The 22,212-nt window shown below is 36.7% G+C and overlaps 1 protein-coding gene across 2 annotated transcripts in view; it reads left to right on the forward strand.

The window, feature by feature from the left end:
* Positions 1-8,121: 8,121 nt before the first annotated feature.
* The window catches only part of RTKN2 (rhotekin 2), an 80,334-nt gene continuing 66,243 nt past the window's right edge, over positions 8,122-22,212 (forward strand). For both annotated transcript variants that reach the window (XM_037495897.2, XM_054689956.1), the window contains exons 1-2: positions 8,122-8,311; positions 13,788-13,984. In XM_037495897.2, coding sequence (XP_037351794.1) covers positions 8,252-8,311; positions 13,788-13,984 — 257 coding nt within the window. In that variant the 5' untranslated portion in view covers positions 8,122-8,251. The remainder of the gene's footprint in view (positions 8,312-13,787; positions 13,985-22,212) is intronic.

Consider the following 22,212-nt stretch of genomic DNA (forward strand, 5'->3'; position numbering starts at 1 on the left):
TTCTCACAAGTTTTCTTCTGGGTCTCATCATTACAATTATTAGTAATATATAATGTATAAAAATATGTATATTATACATTATAATGGATCAATGTTAAACATTAAAAGTAAAATGTCCTGAACTGGAAATGAGTGGAAACTCATTTTCACATGTGGAAACTCCTTTTGTCCCTTCAATTAGCTTATGTGTCCATGGACGAATATTAAATAATGCTAGAATGAGATAGGATTCAACATGAATTCCACATCTGGCTTTCATTTTTATAAATGAAAGCACTAATAACCTAGCTCACTATTTATAGTAACATTAACACCAACAATTTTAATTGTTCCATTGATATCCAGATGTGGATATCATGTGGCAAAGCAGAAGGGATAGTTAAAGGTGATGCCTTTCTTTTGTCAAATGGGAAAAGGTGATTGTGGAGTGGGAACCAATGTGAGTCCTAGACAGCAGGCAAGTTGTTAGGCAGACCAATTTTATGATGGGAATGTAAATTGTAGATCTCGACAATAATTTCCTCCAAACTGCCCATTCCTGATAAGCTTTGAAAGTCTTTGGGCCTCCCAGGTGGCATAAGGGGTTAAGCACAGCACTATGAAGCTATCTGCAGACTCTGTGGAACGAGTACAATCCCCAGCCAGACAGGGAGGTACCCACATGGCACAGCAGACCTCTAACACATGGTGCAGCAGACCTCTCCTGCCTTGCCAGCTGCTCCCCTCAGCAGTGCTCTGTTCCCCATTGTCTCTAGTGAATCTCTCACCCCCTGCATCTCTGGCCTATACCCCAGTTCTTTTTGCATAAATAAAAAAATAAAAAAAATAAAGTCTTTGAAAGTTGTTGTGTGCTTTAGCTTGAAGACCACTGAGTTAAGTCATGTAACTAATTCTTCTGGCTGATTTCCTCACTCAGTAAGGAGCCCTCTGATTTTAATGTCATTCAAATGTCCTTAGGTCTGAGTGTAATATGCAGGTCATATTAATAGTAATAACTCAAATTGCACTTAATTAGGTCCCCATCTTTAGAGAAAATCTCTCACCCTTTGCAACTTCCACCCAACTGGTAACTATCTAAACAGTGGCTCTTCTGGGTCAACAGATAAATCTACTTGGTCAATTCTTTTTTCTCACGGGGCATAGGCACCAATAGCTGTACCTCCATAATTTCACATAATAGAGCATACTGGAAACTGTGGAACCAAGCTTAGCCGAGGTTTCGCCATTTTGTATATCCTCCACCTTAATATGTTATTCCTTGTGCAGCCGCATTCCGGAGATAGTTTCAGCAGTCACAATCCTCACTCCACTTGGTGACGAAAAAGCAGACCACCCCAGCCGCCAATGAGGGCAGTCCTGTCCATAAATGGGACAGCATCTCTAACAGTCCAATCAGTTTGAAACTGTAACCGCACACACCAAAATGCCTTTGTAGTAGCCAGTGAGTAATTGCCAGCTTCTTTCAAAGTTCGCGCCACTCGCGACCCTATAAGATACCCCTGCTTCCTCTGTTCGGGGCTCTCGACCTCTGCTGTTGCATCGGTGTGTGTCGAGGGCCCGGTCTCGAGCCCGTAATAAACTCCCTTTTGCATTTACATCAGCTGTCTTTGGATTATTGGAGGCTATGCTCGCCGAGTCTGCTGATCTTGGGCACAACAGAAACTAATCAAATGTCAAACCAAATTTTTTAAGTCAAATTTTGCCAAATAAGTAGTTTTAAAAATATTATATATTATTGCCTTGTTTAACTTTTATAAGAACATTCAGAATTTTAGAATTATTATTTCATGGAATAATTAGAAATATAACAAATTGGACTACGAATTAGAAATTTATATAGACTACGAATTAGAAATATAACAAATTAGACTATGAATTATTTATCATCAAATGTTTGAGATATCTCAAAGAATCTATGTAATATATATGTAAGTTACTAGATAAACATTTAAATGAATACTGATGAACTCATCCCAATTAAGAACTAAAATATTACTTTTAGCCTTATATCTGCATGCTATTTCCAGCTCATCCCCCTGCCTTTCTCCTAGAGGTACTGTCCTATTTTTTTTTACCACTCTCTTATTTTTTATTTATTTATTTATTTAAAAGATTTATTTATTTGTTTGTTTGTTTGTTTGTTTGTTTATTTATTTATACAAGCACTGGGTACAGTCAGAAGCGCGGGAGGGTGAGAGAATTCACCAGAGCCAGAGCGGGGAGCAGAGCAGGCAGAAGGACCGAAGTACACTGCTGAGTTGAGCAGCGGGTGGCATGTGGGACCCTCCTCTGGTGGCCGGGGAGCAGCTGGGGATCGAACCGGCACTGCAGAGGCTGCGGGCAGCTTCGCAGCCCAGCGCTCAACCACTGCGCCACTAGGGGAGGCCCCTCTCTTATTTTTTAAATATAAATTTTTATCACATGTATATGTTCTAATTAATGTGTTGTTTGGATTCTCTTATTATTTGGGTTTATAAAAAGTATGTGTTCTTTGTAACCTCCTGCAACTTTCTCATTCAACATTTCTAAGTTTAGTCATAACATGACATGTAACTATAGTTTACTAATCTTTACTAATATATAATATTCTATTGGTAATGCACCACAATTTATCCATTTTCTTGAACTATTTGTTTTTTTTAATTTTTTTATTTTTTAAGATTTATTTATTTTTACAAGCACTGGGGTACAAAGCAGAGGCACGGGAGGGCGAGTGAATTCACCAGAGACAGAGCAAGGAGCAGAACAGGCAGAAGGACCAAAATATACTGCTGAGGGAACAGCGGGCGAGACAGGAGAGGTCTGCTGTGCCATGTGGAAGGAGAGGTCTGCCACGCCATATGGGAACTCCCTGGTCAGCGGGAATCAAACCCATGCTACAGAGGTTGCTGACAGCTTCACAGCGCTGCGCTTAACCCGCTGCACCACCGGGGAGGCCCTATTTGGTTTATTTCAATGTTTTTATTATTATAAGCAAAGCTGCTGGTACAAATTTGCAAGATTTCCCCAAAGGATATAACTGGAATTGCTGGATATACACCTTTAAAACTTCACAGACAGTTCTAAGTATTTTTCCTAAGTAATTGAGAAAATTTGCATTCTTTCTACCAATGTATAATATTCCTTTGACTTGCATCTTTACCAACCCTCAGCATTATAAAACTTCTTAATATTTACCATTTGTCACAATAAAATATTATCTCCTTGGAGTCTTATTTTGCAATTTGCAGATTAAGATTAATAATAAAGTTGAGCAACCTTTTACATTTTATTTGTCATTTGGGTTACTCTCCTACAATATATCCACAAATATACATTTGAGTATTTTCCAGTTGACATTTTATTGATTTGTAGTTTTTTATATATAGTCTAAGTGCTAATTATTTTTTAGTGGTAGTTCATATATATTCAAGTCTTTAAAATTTCCAAATCTACTCACATAAGATTTTGTCATTCAGTCCTCATATTTCTGTGAATCCCGTACAATAGGACATCAGCCCATAGATACTGACGTTTATTTCCTGCAGTAGCAATACCTTTTGCTTGTGTGGGACAGGCAGTTTACCAAGCACTCTCACAAATCTTATTTAAGTCTCCCAATAACTTTAATCCTATTCATGTCACAAATGGCAAGATTTCATGCTTTTTTTTCTGTTAGTTTGTAATTTATCTGTTCAACTTTTCTGTTCCTTCCTGACTGAGTCTGGGAAGGCTGTAGGATTCTAAGAATTTTTCCTTTTTTTTCTGGATTATCCAATTTATTGGCATAACGATATTCATAGTAGTCTCTTATGTTCCTCTGTATTGCTAAGATGTCTGTTGTAACCTCTCCATTTAAATTTCTATTCATATATTAGGGTTTTTTTTTGTCTTACAGAGTCTCACTAGAGATTTGTCTATTTTGTTTATCCTTTCAAAGAACCAGCTCTTGGTTTCATTGATTTTTCATTCTGTCTTTTTAATTTCATTCACTTCTAATAATAATTTTTATTATTTTCCTTATTTCAGAGGTTTTCAGCTTCAATAGTTCTTCTTTTTCTAGTTCCTTAAGGTATAAAGTTAGATTATTAATTTGAGCTTTTTGTTTTGTTACTTGATTGCCAGGGACCAGCCTCGGCAAATGTCGTGTCAGGGGTTCCTGAAAGGATGAGATGGCGTCGGCAAAAACGAAAGGACTGAGGGGAAAGGGATGAGGTAGAATGAGGAGACACCGACACTTGGTGAGGTGCTAGTATCTTCTGTGGAGAGGCTCAGCAAGTTCTTTATTTATACGTTTTTTGCATGCAGTGAGATTACATTATCATGTGCATAGAAACAAAGAAGAAACAATCAGTACATGTCTTTTTCCATAGGCTTTTGGCCACTACGGGCTCTCAGTAAGAAGGCAACCTTCAAGGTTAATAAAAAACGAAGTCTTACACTAAAACTCATTGTTTCAGCAAAACAATAACCTAAGACAGTAGATAGCCGCCAGTATGTCCCTATCAACAAAAGCCCAAGCAAGAAAAGACTCCTCTTATTCGCATGGCCTTCAGCTGGGGACCAGCTGCTACTCAGCTATCAGAACTTTTTCTACCTAGAAACTCCTTAACTCAAATAGCTTCATTTAAAAACTTTGCCAAGAAACTTCAAGAGAAGGCAAAAGAAGGACCCACTACAATTGTTGTGCTGGATTGCTTGTCAGGCATGCACAACAAACCATTTTCCATTGTCAAGTGGGCCAAACTGCCCAACAACTAATTTCTAAACAGACAATTTTCTGTGCCATTTACTGACAGTATGCTGATACATATAATTTATTGTCTAATATACTTTTTGATAATTTTTTCTCTCTCTATGACCAAGAATGAAAAGCAAAGGGATGCCAGATCTTCAGCCCCACGGTGTGAGGCCTTTTCTCTTAGCTGCTTGTCAGTATCCTATCTGGCTGGGGCAACAATGCCCCCTGCAGCACTTAATAGGGTCTATATCGCTATAAACTTCCTTTTAGCATAGTCTTTACTACATTTCACGGATTCTGATAGCTCATGTCTTCATTTTCATTTGTCTCCAGGCAGTTTTTAATTTTTCTTTTGATTTCCTCATTAACCCAATAGTTATTCAGTAGCATGTTGTTTAGTCTCTACCTGTTGAATCTTTTTTCTGTTTTCTTTCTCTTGATTTCTAGTGCCATACCATTGCTGTCAGAGAAGACACTTGAAATTATTTCACTCTTTATGAGTTTATTGACACTTGTTTTGTGGCCCAACATACGGTCTATTCTTAAGAATGTTCCAACAGCCTTTGAGAAGACTATGTATGCAGCTTTTGTGGGGTGAAACACCCTATAAATGTCTATTAAATCCATCTGTTCTAATTCTCATTTAATGCTGTTGTTACCTTGTTGATTTTCTGTCAGGTTGATCTGTCCCAGCAACTTTTAAAAGACAAGCTGGGTATTATTATTCTTGTTTTATAGATAAGAACACTGAGTGGCTTGCCTTAGGTCATAGGACTAATAAGTCCTCAGACTCTGCATTCCATATCCTCTTTATGATTATAAGATGCTGAGGCACTTTGTAGATTATGGTTTATTCATTTAAGCAAATGCGGCACCTCTGCTTAGCATCCTTACTTCAGTTCCTTCCTTTTATTTATTTATTTTTAAAAAATAATTTAAAATACAGCTCTAGCCTATTAAGTTAATTCTAATATCAGTATTATAATGGATGAGTAAAAGAAGCATCAAAAGGATTTTTAAACAGAACATATATTTTTCATGTTAAGAGTTTAGGAGGATATTAAAAACCGTAATGTGTTGTTACATGTCCTATGGCAAATTACATTTTCGAAATTAATGTGCCCACTATGTAAGTAAGAGCTAATTTCAAGTTCAGTATTTTCCTTCTTTGTCTTTTTAAAGTTTAAAAGAGGAATACAGGGGCTAAAGAGAAGAAAATTACACTTTGACATTTAATGGTATCTAAATTGGCTGTCCTATTTACATCAAATACTGATTTCTCTATTTTCTATATTAAATTTTTAATATACTATCTAGATATAACTAACACCTTTATTGTAATTAACATTAAATGTTGAATTTACAGTGGAAAAATATTGGCAGAATATTATTCCATCACTCAAGCTCCAGCTGAAGCTCCCATACCTAAACAGTTGGATAAACATGTACATGTTGTGGGAGACAAAAAAATGAGGATGCTATCTTTTAAATGAGAGATGATCAAATGCTATCTCTGAAATACTTGAGATACTGAGAGACAGTACTTATTTTCTGGAAATTAAATTCATTCAGGTATTCATTCATTCATTCTCATGATAATCAAGCTATTGCATGTAAACGCTTTAACCTTTTGGTATTTATATTTTAAGCACTTCCTGGCCAATCTTGTGATGAATGACAGGACACACCATATACCATATCTTCTCCAAAGGAAAGACTTTAAACAACTACTACCTAATTCTACAAATAGTTACTAAAGATGACTTGTCCTAGATCTATTTTTGGGTATCATAAATAAATGCATCTCCAGTTATATACCCAGTATTTATGCCTCATATATTCCTACATCAAGTTTCAATTTAAAATTGGTTGGCTTGCTCCTATTTCCATGAGATAATGGCTTCTGTCAGTATTTTGATCTGAATCTGAGTTTTGTGTGTTATATGAGAAATAATACATGTGTTATATGAGAAATAATACATGATGAATCCTTTCTGTGTATTTCTTTTATGAGTCAAGTACTATACTAACTTCATGCAGTACTATACTAAGCTCATTACTTTGAATAGGGTTGAGGGTAATTACAACACAAAGTGGTAAGCAAAAGAGTGTGCAGAGGGGGAAGGGAACCTAATGCCTCCAGAATTCAATCTGTGTTTGGAGTGAATGAAGTGAACTCTGTGTTGGTAATTTTGAGCTGTACATTTTTTTTATAGTTGTGTCTAAGGACATGGATCATTTCTAATGACCAATACATTCCTAATTTAAAGGGAGGGTCATCGCCTAGTCAAAAAGGCCTCAAAGAGGCAAAATACCCATTTAAGAGGAAGAGCAACCACATTTTTAGAAGTATGCCTTCAAACCAACTGAGTAAAAAAAAAAAAAAAATGACCTTGTGGATAATGTCACCTTCTAATTTAATATCCACTTTGGGACCAGTGTAAGATTGTGATATTAGGACAACAAGCCCAAACAGAAACTGTCTCAGGCAAAATAAATAAATAAATAAATAAATAAAAAGTAAGAAGGCATGATCACCCCATTTATGGAAGAAAAATTGTCAAAGGCCCTTTATGAGGTGAGGGTGGGAGAGCTATTTAGTAGATTCTTTCCTCAGGTGATAAATGTTTTCTGCTCATAAGGGCTTTAATTTTTGATACTTCAATTTTTATTTTTAAAGATTCCACATTTTTCCTATATTATTATTAATAAAACTCTTTAATGAAAAAGTCATCGTACTGGTCTTTAGGAAGAGCAAGGAATGGGGTTCTGGGGAAACAATACTTCATTCGGCATGGATGTTGGTAGTGAAAGAGTAGTGAAAGAACTCTTTTGCAAGAAAGAACAGAATTTCGGGGGAAGGATGTGGAACTGTAAAGACACACTGGGGATGAAAGAGACGACCTTGTGAAATTCCTAATCAATAAGGCCCAGCTGAGTGCTCCTAGACGGACCACACTGTGCTGTGTGAGACAAAGAAGCCTGAGAGTGGCGTCACTTGGTTCTCTGATTAAGAACATGGGATCATAGCCGCACCATGTATTCCTGAATTGTCTGCAGAAGCCGAGGAACTGCAGCCTTAAGCAATCTCCACCCTCCCGTGCTTTGGAGGGCCTTGAGTGGGATGCTAGCAGAAGGTACCCTAGCACAGGGCGTGCTTCAAAAGCCACCAGCCCAAATCCTGAGCCCGATCAGGAGCTCTCTTTGGCCATTGCTCTCCCCACGAACCCGCTTACTCCTCCCCCAGGTCCGCCCACATCCCAAAAGAAGCTTAACTCAGCCAGCTGCTCCCAACTTTCCAACCCCGCACAGAGAACGCGGGTCTCCGCCAACTTCCGGCGCACAGGGCGCGGGGCGGCTCGACTGCGCGTGCGCGCGCCGGCTGGTGCCCCCCCCACCCCCCGCGCCCCTTCCCCTGCGGCCGGCACTTGGTACAACCGGGCGGTTGGCGTCCTCCGAGCCTCCAGCTAGGGGCGGGCTTTTCAAATCTTACCTTTGGAGGCGGGCGAGGCTCTGGCTGTGGCGCCGGAGATGGAGGATCAGACCCCGAGCGGTCCCAGACTCGGCCTGGCGGGGCTTCCCGCGCCGCAGGTGAGTAGGGAGGGCCCGTCTTCAACTTCTTACGCGGGGGTTTTGTCTTTGTGGGAAAGTTCCCATCCCGCGTCTCGAAGCCAGTTGGGACCAGAAACAAAGGGAGACCGCGCACAGTTTCTTAGGGAAGGGGTGCGGAGCCCCGCCGCGGAGTTTCGGGGCGCACCTGTCAGCTTGCCCACCTGGCTGGCGTTGGTGGGGCTTGGGGGGTCTGGGTTCCCCGGGATTTCCAAGAAGCCCACCCGAAGCCAAGTGGAGAACAGTTTTGCTTCTTACTAGATTTAATAAAAGCACAATTACCAGAGCTATGTCTACACACCATGCAAAGTTGCTGGAGTAGGGTGGAGAAGCAGGGAGCAGCCGCTCAACTCTATCAGAAGGTGACTCGATGATGGATTCTTTGACAAATAGAAAGGAAAGGAAGCGAACACTTTAAGAAAGAAGTTTATTTGCCATTTAGCCATGAATTCACACTCATAAATGTGTATTAGAAAGCTTTTTACTTTGAGGCCATTTACTAAAATGTTACGCATACTACTTTCTGCTCTAAAATCTTTAGTGTTTTAAAAAACACAAAATTTTTAAGCTGCATCTTCAATTTCATTTTAATCTCCACCTTTTACCTACTTCTGAAGTAGGCTAACCCATATGAAATTGCCGGATTTGTAGGTCAAAGGTACTAGCAATTTCACCTGGTTCAATCCAGTACCTTTGCTTAGGAACCTGGGATTTCTTCAGTAGATGCAAAATTGGTAAGAAGTCTTCAATAATGTGAACATTAAAGCAAAACATTAAGCTTCATGCACAAAACAATCTAGTACCTTTGTCAAGTAATTTATGCCGTTTTATGCCAACGTTTTCGAACATTTCAAAAATTTTGATGTAAGTAATTTTATCTGTCCTATCCCTTTGAGTGCCTTGGCTAATCTGATTGTGATTTCTAGTGAACTGGTGATCTGTTGGGTTCTTACACCTACTATATTGGTGTTGATGTAATTATTCAGGTATTTTTATTGAGCTCTATGCAGCTGTAAATTTAAAAATGATACAAAAAAAAAGGATTAAGTTCATGAAAGAAGTTTAGTTACCAGAATGAAAATAAATATTTAAATGTACATAAGAGCTGAATTTCATACTTATGTGGGAAACTACAATACTAAATGATTTTTTTTAGGCAGCAAGAAATTCAAATAATTGAGTTCTGGCATTCTTTTTGTTTGAATCTTGGAGAAAAACTGCAAATTAGTAATGGGTTTCAACTTAACAAGAATATTGAGGATTAGTTATTTGATGAGTTTTCCTTGATATTAATGCTATTTCCTGCCCTTTAGTAGTGATCAGACCATATATTTTGAAGTGGCCAGTGATTAAATACTTCTTTTCAAACCTTGGAGTTATCTGTGACTATTCACATCATAGAATTGTTGGGTTTTAAATGAGCTTAAGGTGAAAGCCTGCTCTCCTTGTTGTGCAGCCTTACATTAGTTAGCTGTTCTTTTTTTTTTTTTTTAATTTCTGTTGTATACTGGGCTTATCCCTCAAACTTGTTGGAATTTGAACACTTCTATAAAGTACTTACCACAGTAGCCAACTCTGAGAACTTGCTTGAGAAATGACTGTTACTGTTATTATCTTTTGTTCCATTCATTTGAGCAGTTGGAGCTGTCACCTACCTTTTCTTACAAATGTTTAAGCTTTTGAAATCCCAATGAAAACAAAAATCAAGAAATATTATTTCATGAAAGAAGAGTAAACATAAACAGAAATGTGAATTTAAACTTTTTCTCCCATTTCATTCCCCAGAATGACCAGTATCAACAATTTCTAGACCTTTGTTTCTGTACATAAACAATTTTTAAAATACAGACTTTTTTTTTTAAGATTGATTTATTTATTTATACAAGCACTGGGTCCAGTCAGAAGTGAGGGAGGGTGAGAGAATTCACTAGAGCCAGAGCGGGGAGCAGAACAGGCAGAGGGATCGAAGTACACTGCTGAGGGTAGCAGCGGGCGGCAGGAGAGGTCTGTGCGCCATGTGGGACCCTCACTGGTGGCCGGGGATCGAACCAGCGCTGCAGAGACTGCAGGCAGCTTCGCAGCCCAGCGCTCAACCACTGTGCCACCAGGGGAGGCCCCTTAAAATACAGACTTTTTAAGAAGAATGACTACTACATTCTGGTATCTTTTTTACCCCCATCTTAGTTAGCTAACTCAGTTACTTAACCATATCTATTAGGGGGAGTGATAGTTTCTACCTGGATTATTACATTTGTTTTACCAACAGCCCGAACTCATTTTTTTTTTTTTAGTCAGTGCTTAATTCCAACACTAAGGCCATTTCCTTTGTGCCATTCTAGTTCTTAAAACATAGTAGGTTACTATTTTTAATATAACCTTGTTTTTCACTTTCTAGTATCTTCCTTTTCATTTTTAGTCTTGCTCTGTCCATTTATTCTTTATTAGCCTGACTTGAAATACCTAGAATATCAGACAGTACCATAGTCATCTGTTTAATTTGATTATAAGCAAACCCTTTGTTCGGAAAATTGAAGAATAGCAAGAGGATGACTCCTCCCAACCCCATTTACTTTTTCTTCTTGAAGATTTGCTTTCAAACACTCCTAGGAGGAATGAATATAGGGAGACAAGTTTGAATCCACTATTCTGGTGGAGGCGGCAGCAGTCAGGATTTTGGCTACCTACTCTTTCTTTTTGAAGAAAAGAATGTGCATTGGGTGTCCTCATTACATGAGCATTGAAGACAAAGTCCTTTGACTCCATAAATCCTATTCTGGCTAGAGCTACAAATACTTGACTAATAAGGTTTCCTCTGCTTGTAAAGTGTATATGCGTATTAAAATAAGTTGCTTGGTGAACACAATAACACCCCACCTTTTACTTTACCCAAAATACATTCAAAATCATTTATAAACTTCCAGTTCATCCTGCTTGTGACTGCTCTCCCAGATCCACTTGGCTCACAGTAACCTGAGACCTATTTATCAAAGGGAGGCAGGGTTTAATTTACTGTGTAAGTAAATTTGACTGGGTTAGGATCAACAAACTATGTCTGTAAAAGAACAAATAGTCACTATTCTTGGCTTCACAGGCCGCACAGTCTGTTGAAATTACTCAACTCTGCCATTGTAGCTTAAAAGTAGCCACACAAAATATGAAAGATTAATTAATTAATTTTTCATTAATCTTCAATTAATCTTTACTTACAAAATAGGATTTGGTTAGGGCATAATTTGCTGAATCTTACTTGAGAGTATTCTAATATTACTATTTAACAGATATATCACATTTCCTCAGTGAATCTTGCAAATTAGATTAAAGAGAAAAACTTGGCTTTACCTTTCCTTTTTTCCCAAATTACATAATTTTATGAAGTCTTTATCAATAAGTGATCTTCCATTTGCTAGATGGAAACCCCTGGAAGCCCAATCTGTTCTTTAATGTGACTGTGGCCATCTACTGGTTCCTTAAGTTTGTTGCAGCTTTCCAGATTGCTGTGGTACTCTGCCTTGGTTGTGCATTGATTCACCAGAGAAACTTGAAAAAAAATATTCAGCTTCAACCTCCAGAGATGCTAATTATGTTAGGGTAGGACTTCAAGTTAGTAGTGCTTTTATAAAACCCTTTCTCTTTGCCCAAGGTAACTCTAATACACAGTCAGATTTAAGAACGAATGTGCTAGTCCAACTTACTGCCTCACTTGTAGCATTTAAAAATCAGAATTAAAAAAAAAAAAAGATAGTATTTGTTTGTATTTGAGTTGTGGGATAACACTATCTCAGTTTCAGGTTGCTTCCAACTATTCTCCACTACTAAACAACCTTCTAGAATTTATTTCTATAAACATATGGATCACATAGGTAATTCTGAAAATTAATTAGTAATTACATTAAAAAGGAATTTATTTTGGGACAGACAAGTCATAAAAAGATGACATGGAATTATTGAAATTTATTTGTATTTTAAAAAGCCAGCAAATGGTTACTTATATATAGTACACTAATTTTGAGTTTTACTGTAAGGTTTTTAGGTAGTGATTAAATGCTGTAATTACAGAAGGTAATTAGACATCTCTTTTCTGTGTATGAATAGTACATTCGATTGATTTAGATGGTCAAGTTACCTATTGTAGTTTCTCTTTTTGGGTTATCTTCATAGATTTACTCCCAGCTTTTCTTTTTTGAAAATAGTAGCTTTTTAATGTCTGAAACTTTTGTTATTAGATTCCATTCACATTTTTGGTTATATATGTTAATCCATTTAAAGGTAGATTATAGCATTCATTTTTTACTACAAAAACTAGGATGGTCATTTTATTTGTGGAAATGGACATAATGGAGCATTATTAGATATTTGTAGTACAATAGAGAGTATTCTGTGGTTTATAATTTTTAAGTCACCTATGAATTAAATCAGAACAAACATTTCAGATTACAGAATTTTAATGTTACATATGAAACTTATATGCAGAGTAAGACCATTAAATATCATTGCTAAAATACTCCTGAAATTTTATTTATACTTCTTACCATGACAAATAACTTGTTTTTCCTTGCTGCTAAACTGTACTTTCTTTATTCAGCGTCTGCTCATTCAGAGTTTTTCCTTGGTTAATTCAGTATCATCAACCACATTTACCATCCTGTAGTACAACTGATGTAATATTTACATGTATTACATTGTTCTCATCAGCTATTATATTAGTTTCTGGAAGCTGTCTTAGCAAATTGCCAACATTGGGTAGCTTAAAACAATAAATTTATTCTCTCATAGTTCAGGAAGCAGAAGTCTAAAGTCAAGGTATCTGCAGGGCCATGTTCCCACTGAAAAACCTAGGCTTGCCTTTTCCATCTTCTGGTAGTTGCTGGCAATCCTTGACGTCCTTTGACTTGTAGATTCCAATCTTTTCCTCTGTTCTCTTCAATATGGAGTTCTGTGTGTCTCTCTCTGTATTCATATGGCTTTCCTATAAAGGAAGCCAGTCTTTGGCTATAGGACCCATACTAATCCAATATGACCCCATCTTAAGATCACATTCTGAAATGCTGGGAATACAGCTATATTTGGGGGATACAATTACCACGTGCAGTTATGGTAACATGAAATATTTCTTAACTTTGTCCTTTAGCCAGCAGATTGTGAAGAAATGAAGATTTTGCAATGAACATTTTAAAATAGTTTTATTTTTCTACTAACTCACATTAAAACTTTGTTAAATTAAAGCTTTCCTGATACACTATAAAATTGTATTACTATCTAATAATATTAATATCTAGTAATATTTCCATCTACTATCTAGATGGAAAATGTAGTAAATAGTATTATAATTTTATATTTTCTGGTGTGTGTGTATACATACATATATGCATGCAATTTATACCATATACCATTTATTAGGAGGAAAAAGAAATATTATAATTTTGGGTTTCTCTTAAAAATGCTTTTTTTTATTTTTAAGGACTGCAGCATTCAAGAAAAAATAGATTTAGAAATTCGAATGCGAGGAGGAATATCGAAACTCCTTTCTCTGAGCACTCAGAAAGATCAGGTTTTGTGTGCAGTTAAGAATCTCATGGTGTGTGATGCTCGAATCATGGCCTACACATTGGAGCTACAGAAATTAGAAGAGCAGAATGCAAATCAAACCGGAAGATGGTTAGTAACATATTAGTTTGCTTATGGCTTTTGATGTAATTAAATATTTGAATTGTATTAAAAACATGATATAATTTCAACTAACGTCAAATATTAAATCACCAAAGATTAAAAAAAAACTGAAATAGCCTCTAAATAATTTTGGGTTTCTAACAAACATTTTGACAATAGAGCTTAAACTTATTAAGGCAGAAGTTTTCATATGGGCAGTTTTGTTGTTCAGTACATCCAGCTTATAAAGTGAAAGTGGTAAAGAAGCAAGGACTCAAGGGACTGTTTTATGAAGAAGGACCAAGGTTGATAGTTAAATATGTGCAAATGCAAGTTAGAAGACAAAAAAATGAATTGCTTAATGTGCTAATAAAGAAGTTTTGACTAAAGGATAGAAACTTAGGTATAGAGGGCCTCCCCGGTGGTGCAGCGGTTGAGCGCTGGGTTGCGAAGCTGCCCGCAGCCTCTGCAGCCGCTGGGTGAGGGTCCCACATGGCGTGACAGACCTCTGCCGTGCCCGCTGCTCCCCTCAGCAGTGTACTTCGGTCCTTCTGCCTGTTCTGCTCCCCACTCTGGCCCTGGTGAATTCTCTCACCCTCCTGTGCTTCTGACTGTACCCAGTGCTTGTATGAATAAATAAATAAATAAATCTTTAAAAAATAAAAGAAACTTAGGTATAAAAATTGAAGTGTGACCATCTAAATTAAGAATATGTGACACTTATGAATGGTAAGGAATTTTAAAAATCTGCCAGTTGATACCCTTCATATAAAGAGGCATGTGACTTGCTCAAGGACATGTCACTGGCTAGTGGCAGAAGCAAATGTGTGGTCACTGAGGATTTGCTAAATCCTCTATCTTCTGTCACTCCATTCTGCCCTTCTGGATTATGAATTTAATACGTAATTTACATTCTACTCTGTTTACAATGCCAAGTCTTACTGGACCTGAGAACTGACTCAATTTAGTGATCAGATGTTGGTTTCTTATTTAATATAAATGGGCTTATATCACTCATTGTTGATTAGTCTTAGTGCTCTAGCACAAAAAATTTTCCTTTAATTTCTAGTTGTCTTTGGGTTATTCACAGTGCATTAATCTTAGTCCCTAAAAAGTAAAAACACAGGTCAGAAACAGAAATTTCTATAAAATTAAAATATCAATGAGATCCTGAAATAATAAAGACTTTGATACAAAATGGCAGTATATATTAGCTGTATTACTGTAGTGCTATTTGATCTTTTTGTGCTTTAGTTCCTTCATGCAAGTTGGGATAATACTTGCCTTTGAAAACTTAGACTATATTGGGCCTCCCGTGTAGGTGCAGCTGTTGAGCGCTGGGCTGCGAAGCTTCCCGCAGACTCTGCAGCGCCAGTTATATCCCCGGCTGCCAGTGAGTGTCCCACATGGCGTGACAGACCTCTCCTGCCTTACCTGCTGCTCCCCTCAGCAGTGTATTTCGTCAGTCTGCCTGTTCTGTTCCCCACTCTGGCTCTGGTGAATTCTCTCACCCTCCCGCGCTTCTGACTGTACCCAGTGCTTGTATAAATAAATAAATCTTTAAAAAAATAAAAGAAAAAAGGGCCTCCCCTGGTGGCGCAGTGGTTGAGCACTGGGTTGCAAGGCTGCCCGCAGCCTCTGCAGCGCCAGTTTGATCCCTGGCCACTGGCGAGGGTCCCACCAAAAAAAAAGAAAAGTTTAATTAAAAAAAAAAACAAACAACTTAGACTATATGTATTTAAAACCTAATATAACACTTTATGCATAATTACTACTCAACAAATACAAAATTTATTATATGTTCCTGGAATTATGAAATTATTTCATAATAATATAATCAAGGAAACTGTTTTTCAGATAGACATACATTATTTGAATCTGTGCTTTTCAAATTGAGTATACATAATTGTGTGTCAGGAGATATGCAAAAACCATAAAATAAATATGGCCTATCTTTCTATAGCATGAATTTGAAGATAAAGCATGAAAAACTTTAGAATTGTGTCCTAAGTTTTGGATTATTATAGTCATTAGGACATACATTTCTTATCCTCAGCCTTTTCAAGGGGGGCTGTTTCAGTGGAAAAGTTTTAGAAGCATTGGTTTAGTAAAATGTGGGATTCTAAACTCACTATCTCATCTGTGATATTCCTCTAGGAATCATATTTGGCCACCATAGTCTATAAATATTTACTATGAATTGTGAGTTGGCCATTTTCTTAGCTTGGCAATCTAACTTAAGTTGCTAATTTATAAAATTGTTAAATAAGCTTAATATCTGTTGGATTTATATAACAAAAATAGGGATATGTATGATGTGCATGTTTTTTTACCGATTATTTTTGATAAATGAAAATTGTTTTGGTACTATACACATTTATAATCATTTATACAAAATATTGTCTTCCTTAATTATTGGATTATTTCCTTTTAAAAGATAACCTGAATATTCTTGTTTCCAATTCATTTTTTTGTGCAGAGATATAAGGTGAAGTCACTGATCAAATGTAATTGGAAATTATAGTACTTGCCTTCTTAGTATATAAAAATGATCTAAAGATTAAATGGTGTCATTTTTAGTTCCTTGGTGAAAGTTATGTAAATTATGCCATTTGTTTAGTCAATTAAATATTTACCTAATAGCTATTATTTTCAGAACACTTACTAAGTGCACTAGTGTATCCACATTCAAAGAGCAGAATTTGTCATAATATGAAATACATACATATTCAGCAATCAAATATTTTAGAGACTCAGCAGTCTTTCCTTAATTTGTTTTTTTCAGTTGTCTTTAACACTTGAAAAGTGTTCAATTGTTACATTGCTAGCAGAATTGAATTGGCACTTTAATGTATTTATTGTCTACGATTACACTTTCTGTAACATTTATGATGAAATGCAAAAAACTAACAGACAGTATATTTAGACTTTATTCAAAGTAGAATTAAATCAGCATGAAATGATAGAATTGAGGAAGGTGTAATGAAAAAACTGGATTTGAATCTTCTAGCTTGTAAAGGATGGATAGGGTTTACTTAGTTGAGTAGAAGGAAAGCAGCATTCCAAATGACAGAAAAGAAAGAGAAATAGCAAAATAAATGATTAGGGTAAAAGATGAGCATGAATTATTCAAGAGAAGTGAAAAGATGTATTTGGTAGAGACCAAAGATGAAGCCAGATATGAAAAGGAAGGGAGTAGCAAGATTCAAGGAAGCTTATTTAGGATGCTAGAGATTTTTTTGGTGTTAACTTACTAACATATTCTATCAATTTACTAACTTCTGTATGCCACATATTGTGCTATAGTGTTCACAGATACCACAGTACAAGTTGAGAGAGAGAGAAATCTCTTTATTAAAGACTTTGAAACTGGAATTTAGACTGATGCCTGTATACCTGTTCAGGTGACCAGAGCGCTGATCCTGGTAAAGGGTAACAGGTAGGGGCCAGGGCAGTAAGGCAGCAAATGATCACTGCCTGTGAGCGCCAAGGGTTCGGGTTTCTTGCAGGCATCCAGTTGTGTGATGAAGACCCACAGGGGCCCCCTCCTCTAGGCCAACTCCTTAGTCAACATGTCACAAACAGTCTTAGGCCAGGCTCAACCTCTAAAGCTGTTTGCACAATGGGTGGGGATTATAGTTGAGACAGGGCCACAAACTGAGAATTGTTCTCTTTTGCCTTTCAAGTATAGAGCTTTACCCTAGGGCACTTGTTCCTTTTATTAAAGTCCAGGTGCTTCAGATTCTGGTTAGTGACAGTATCTGATTGTCTCATCTTTGGCCTTGGGTGGGGGTAAGGCAGGTGTTTTGAGTATCACAGCCAAAGGCTACAATAATAGCCTCTTCTGCGAGGTGACATAGGTGACCTGATCTGACTCTCAGCCTGTTCTGAATCCAGCTGTTTTTGTTATGGAGGTTCAGGTTCAAGTGAGTACCTCCTGCAGTTCTCTGGTGGTGCACCCTCCATCCTATGTAGCAACTCTGTGCACCCCTTCTCCAGGATAGTCCCTGGTTGTTAAAGTCCCCAGGGTGGGCATGTGCTTTTGAGTTAACCTCAGAAGGACTCTGATGGTAGCTGCTCTCCCCACTCATTTACTTTATTGCCCTGATGTTGCTTTAAGCATCTGTTTAGTTTTTCCTGCTTCTTCCACTGTGCCATCACCCTTGGTGTATACAGTAGTCATCAGTTTATTTCTCAAGGGTTTCATATTTTAGTTGTGATTGGTTATATATTTGTGGAGGAGATGAGCCCCCCATCTTCATTCTGCTGCCATCTTACTGGGCACTAAGAGTTAGAAATGTAAGTGTTTCAGAGGGCGCACAGTGACTATGTGACTGGATCATAGGGCTACTTGACTAACTACCCCTTGCCTCCCTCTCCCCCAAAAAGCCCACTTACTACCCCAAGCTGCTATGGTGAGTTATTATAGAGCTTTCCTTTTATTTCTTTGTTTGTTTATATAGCAATTATTTATAATTTTATTTTCAGCAAGATGTGGCATGATAAAATGGATATTTGAGAAGGTTATTTAACAGTAGAGTGTTGAAAAGTATGGTAAGACAAAATAATTGAATAACCAATTTTTAGGAAAACATTTAAGAATAGGAAGCCATAGAAGTGATCTAATAATATAACTTTTGGCAAGAGAAATGAAGAGATCAAAACCAGTGCAGGAGTTTCAGGTTTTTCTAATTGATCACTCAAGTTGCTCCCTGTACAGAAATAAATATTCTATAAACAGTTTCAGTTATTTTTCAGTTTATTATGAATTTATTAAAGTAGGGAAATTATCTCACTTCATTTCACAACCCTGTAAAACTGGAGTTCCAGGAACGAATTAGCTTTAATGACCCAAGACTTTCATTGTATACAATGACTTAACTTGGGGAGAATTGAGAAAACAGTCATTCTGTGGTTTAGATGAGGAACCTCAGTTGGGAATTCAATGATAATAGTCCAATAACTTGTGCTTATTCTTAACTACATATCCAAATATAACAAAAACTTTGGTCTCCTACTAAATTGTGTGTAGTTATGAGACACATTCTGATATACTACTTTTTTTTTTAATTCCTAAATTTGTATTTGTGTAATTCACAGAGTCATTGTGAATCAAAGTAAGATACAGAGAGCTTTCTCAGTTGAGTGGTCAGTAGATAGTGTGAGGGGTGGAGGGGTGAGACAGCCTACTGCCTCAGTTCAAAGTATTAAATTGCACATTTACAACAATCTGTCAATTTACCAGTCTTTTGACTGGTAAACTAGACTATCGCCCTATCTTTTTTTTTGTATCTTTTTGCCAAATATATCTGTCTACTTAAAAAGACTTTTTATGTTGGTCCACTTGTTAAAAAAACAGCTAATAATGATTCCATTTACTAAAATTCTTTAGATAGGTGTTGCATTCCAGGATCTTTATGGTGTGATTTCAAACTATTTTCATAGACCTTATCTTTCAAATTTCTCCTTTATAAATTTACTTCAGTTAAATGCTTGATCTGTATCTCAAACAGTTCTTGAATTTTCCTGTTTCCAGTGCCTTTGCTCATACTGAAGTAATCTGTCTTCCATTCTCATTTAACAAGACCTCTTTTGTTCTACAATGCCCTACTTATATGGTCAAAGTTTCCTTGGTGATTCTATTCAGAAAATTTAAATTTTTTTTCCTTTATGCTCATAGTAAGAAATCAAAAGATGATTGTCTCCTCTTAGTTTTAGTAGCATATGAAGCATGAGTATCTCTCTATAACATACTATATTCTGATATAGCTACTGACAAACTCATTTTTTTTTTGAATTATAAACTTTTGGAGGCAAGGGCAGTGTTTGGTTCTTATTAGTGAGTGATGATGTCACCACGCATTTCATATGTTTTTTAATGAGCATTTAGTGCCTGAAGCTTAAATGCAGCTCAGCTAATGCTGATTCTATTCCTTATTCTCCTTTGTGTTACTCAGAATACCTAACAATACTGCCTATATATCTATTTAAGAACAATTTAACATGTGCTTCAAATAATAATATTTTCCCCCTTTTTCTCTCCATGTATATGATGGGCAAATAATATTTAGAATATAATAATAAATTGTATGCCAGTTATTCCTTTTTCTTTTTGTCACTTTCTCCTATTTCTGGTTTTTGTTGTCTTCTGTTGGCCTCTAAGCTCACCATGTTCCAGATTGGCACCTACTGTTCCCTACTCTCTCACCTTTTTATATCCTTTTATTATGAAATTTAAGATGTAAATTTAAACACCATGTAATGGAGCATTAAATAATTTGCCATATATGTTCACCCACTGCTTTCTTTGTATATACACATAAATGCATGTATAGACACACACATTTCTCCTTTTTTGTTTGTTTGAATCATTTGAAAGTGAGTTGCAGACTACATGCCATGTATATCTCAGTAGTTTGGGGTATAACTTCTAAAAGCAAGAATATTCTTCTGCCTATAAAATACTAACATTCATTCCACAATAATCACATCATATTGTGTATTCAGTTTTACTTAATTGACAAAAGTTAATCCTTTGTAACTTTTTTCCAAAACAAGGATTCAGTCAATATTCATGTAATACATTTGCTTATATCTCTTTAGTTTCCTTTAATCATTTTACCCATTCTAAAATCTCCTTGGTAATGTTTTCAAGAGTCTAATCTTTAACAGAATCATGCTATTCCATGAGCAAGTTGGATCTAAAGGTTTAAACAGACTCAGGTTATACATTTTTTTTTTAAAGATTTTATTTATTTATTTATTTATTTATTTATTTATTTATTTATTTATTTATGCAAGCCAGAAGCGTGGGAAGGTGAGAGAATTCACTAGAGCCAGAGTGGGGAGCAGAGCAGGCAGACGGATCGAAGTACACTGCTGAGGGGAGCAGCGGGCGGCAGGAGAGGTCTGTGCGCCATGTGGGACCTTCCTCAGGTGGCCGGGGAGCAGCTGGGGATCGAACCGGCACTGCAGAGGCTGCGGGCAGCTTCGCAACCCAGCGCTCAACCGCTGCGCCACCGGGGAGGCCCAGGTTATACATTTTTTTGCAAGAAAATTTCTAGGTGAGGTTGGATACTGTATAAGCTGCCAATGTGATGTAATATGATAAATGGTTTTTCAACTCTTAAGTGATACTGAATTTGATCCCTTGGTTTATATGGCAATTGCCAGATTTCTTCTTTGTGATATGGTCGTTTTCTCTTTGTGAGTCATAAGTAATCCATGGTACATTATATTAGGACTGGGTGAATATTCTGTTATCCTGCAAATTTTCACTTACTGGTTTTATGAAGCTTATCTAAGTTATTTAAGGGGGCCTGCAAGACTCTGAATATCTTTTATTTTTCAACACTTTTTTAGCTGACACTCTTCTGTAGAGAAGAACATTTCTCTACATAAATGTTCTTTTTCTCTCCATAAATTCATGGATTTTTATTTATTTGATGTGGTATTTTCATTTATAGCTATTAATCTCTTTGATAGATAAATGTCCCAAACTTTTTCAGTGGAAATTCTTTCAAACTGATTTCTTTGTTTCTTTGACTTGCCTCTGTGAGTCATTAAGAGAACTTCCTTACTTCTGGTACAGAAAGATGAACCAGACTTACTTTGTATATTCTATGCCCTCAGACCTAGAGTTAGTAATTTTTCTAATGAATCCTGGTTCCCTTTAATGATGATGGTATTTTGAAACCACAGTCTGGGCCCTGGGTGTGCTCATTTTTACAGGGGATCACTGCTGTTAGGTCTTTTCAGTGGACATAGCCATGGGAGAGACTTTTTAAAAAGTCAGGATTTTATTTTCATTATAGGTTTTTGTTTTAAAAATTATTGTATTTAATACCGCTATCTATTTTTCTATATATTTTATGTCTTCCTTCCTTCCTCCTTCCCTCCCTTCCTCCCTCAGATGTAGACCCCATAGAATTTTCACCACCAATTCACCAGTGCACCATCGCCATAGTCCCTTGTGTTCTTCCTGCCCTCGCTTTGGTCTCTCTCCTTCCCCCTCCCCTGCAGAATGTCTCCGATTTATAGTTGTCTCTTTATTGTTGTTTTGTTTTGTTGTATTTTTATTGTTATTTTTTGATGTCTTTTTCTTATGCTGAAAATCTTAATTTCTAATAACTGATATATTCCTTATTCATTTCATACTGTGATTGTTGTGCAAAAGTTTAATAATGAAAGTATCAGTGACCAGAAAGTCCACCTAGGCAAGTTCAAGATTTCTTTGC

The sequence above is a fragment of the Talpa occidentalis genome, unplaced genomic scaffold, assembly GCF_014898055.3.
Source record: "Talpa occidentalis isolate TD23 unplaced genomic scaffold, MPIMG_talOcc4v2.1 talOcc4.8, whole genome shotgun sequence".
NCBI lineage: Eukaryota > Metazoa > Chordata > Mammalia > Eulipotyphla > Talpidae > Talpa > Talpa occidentalis.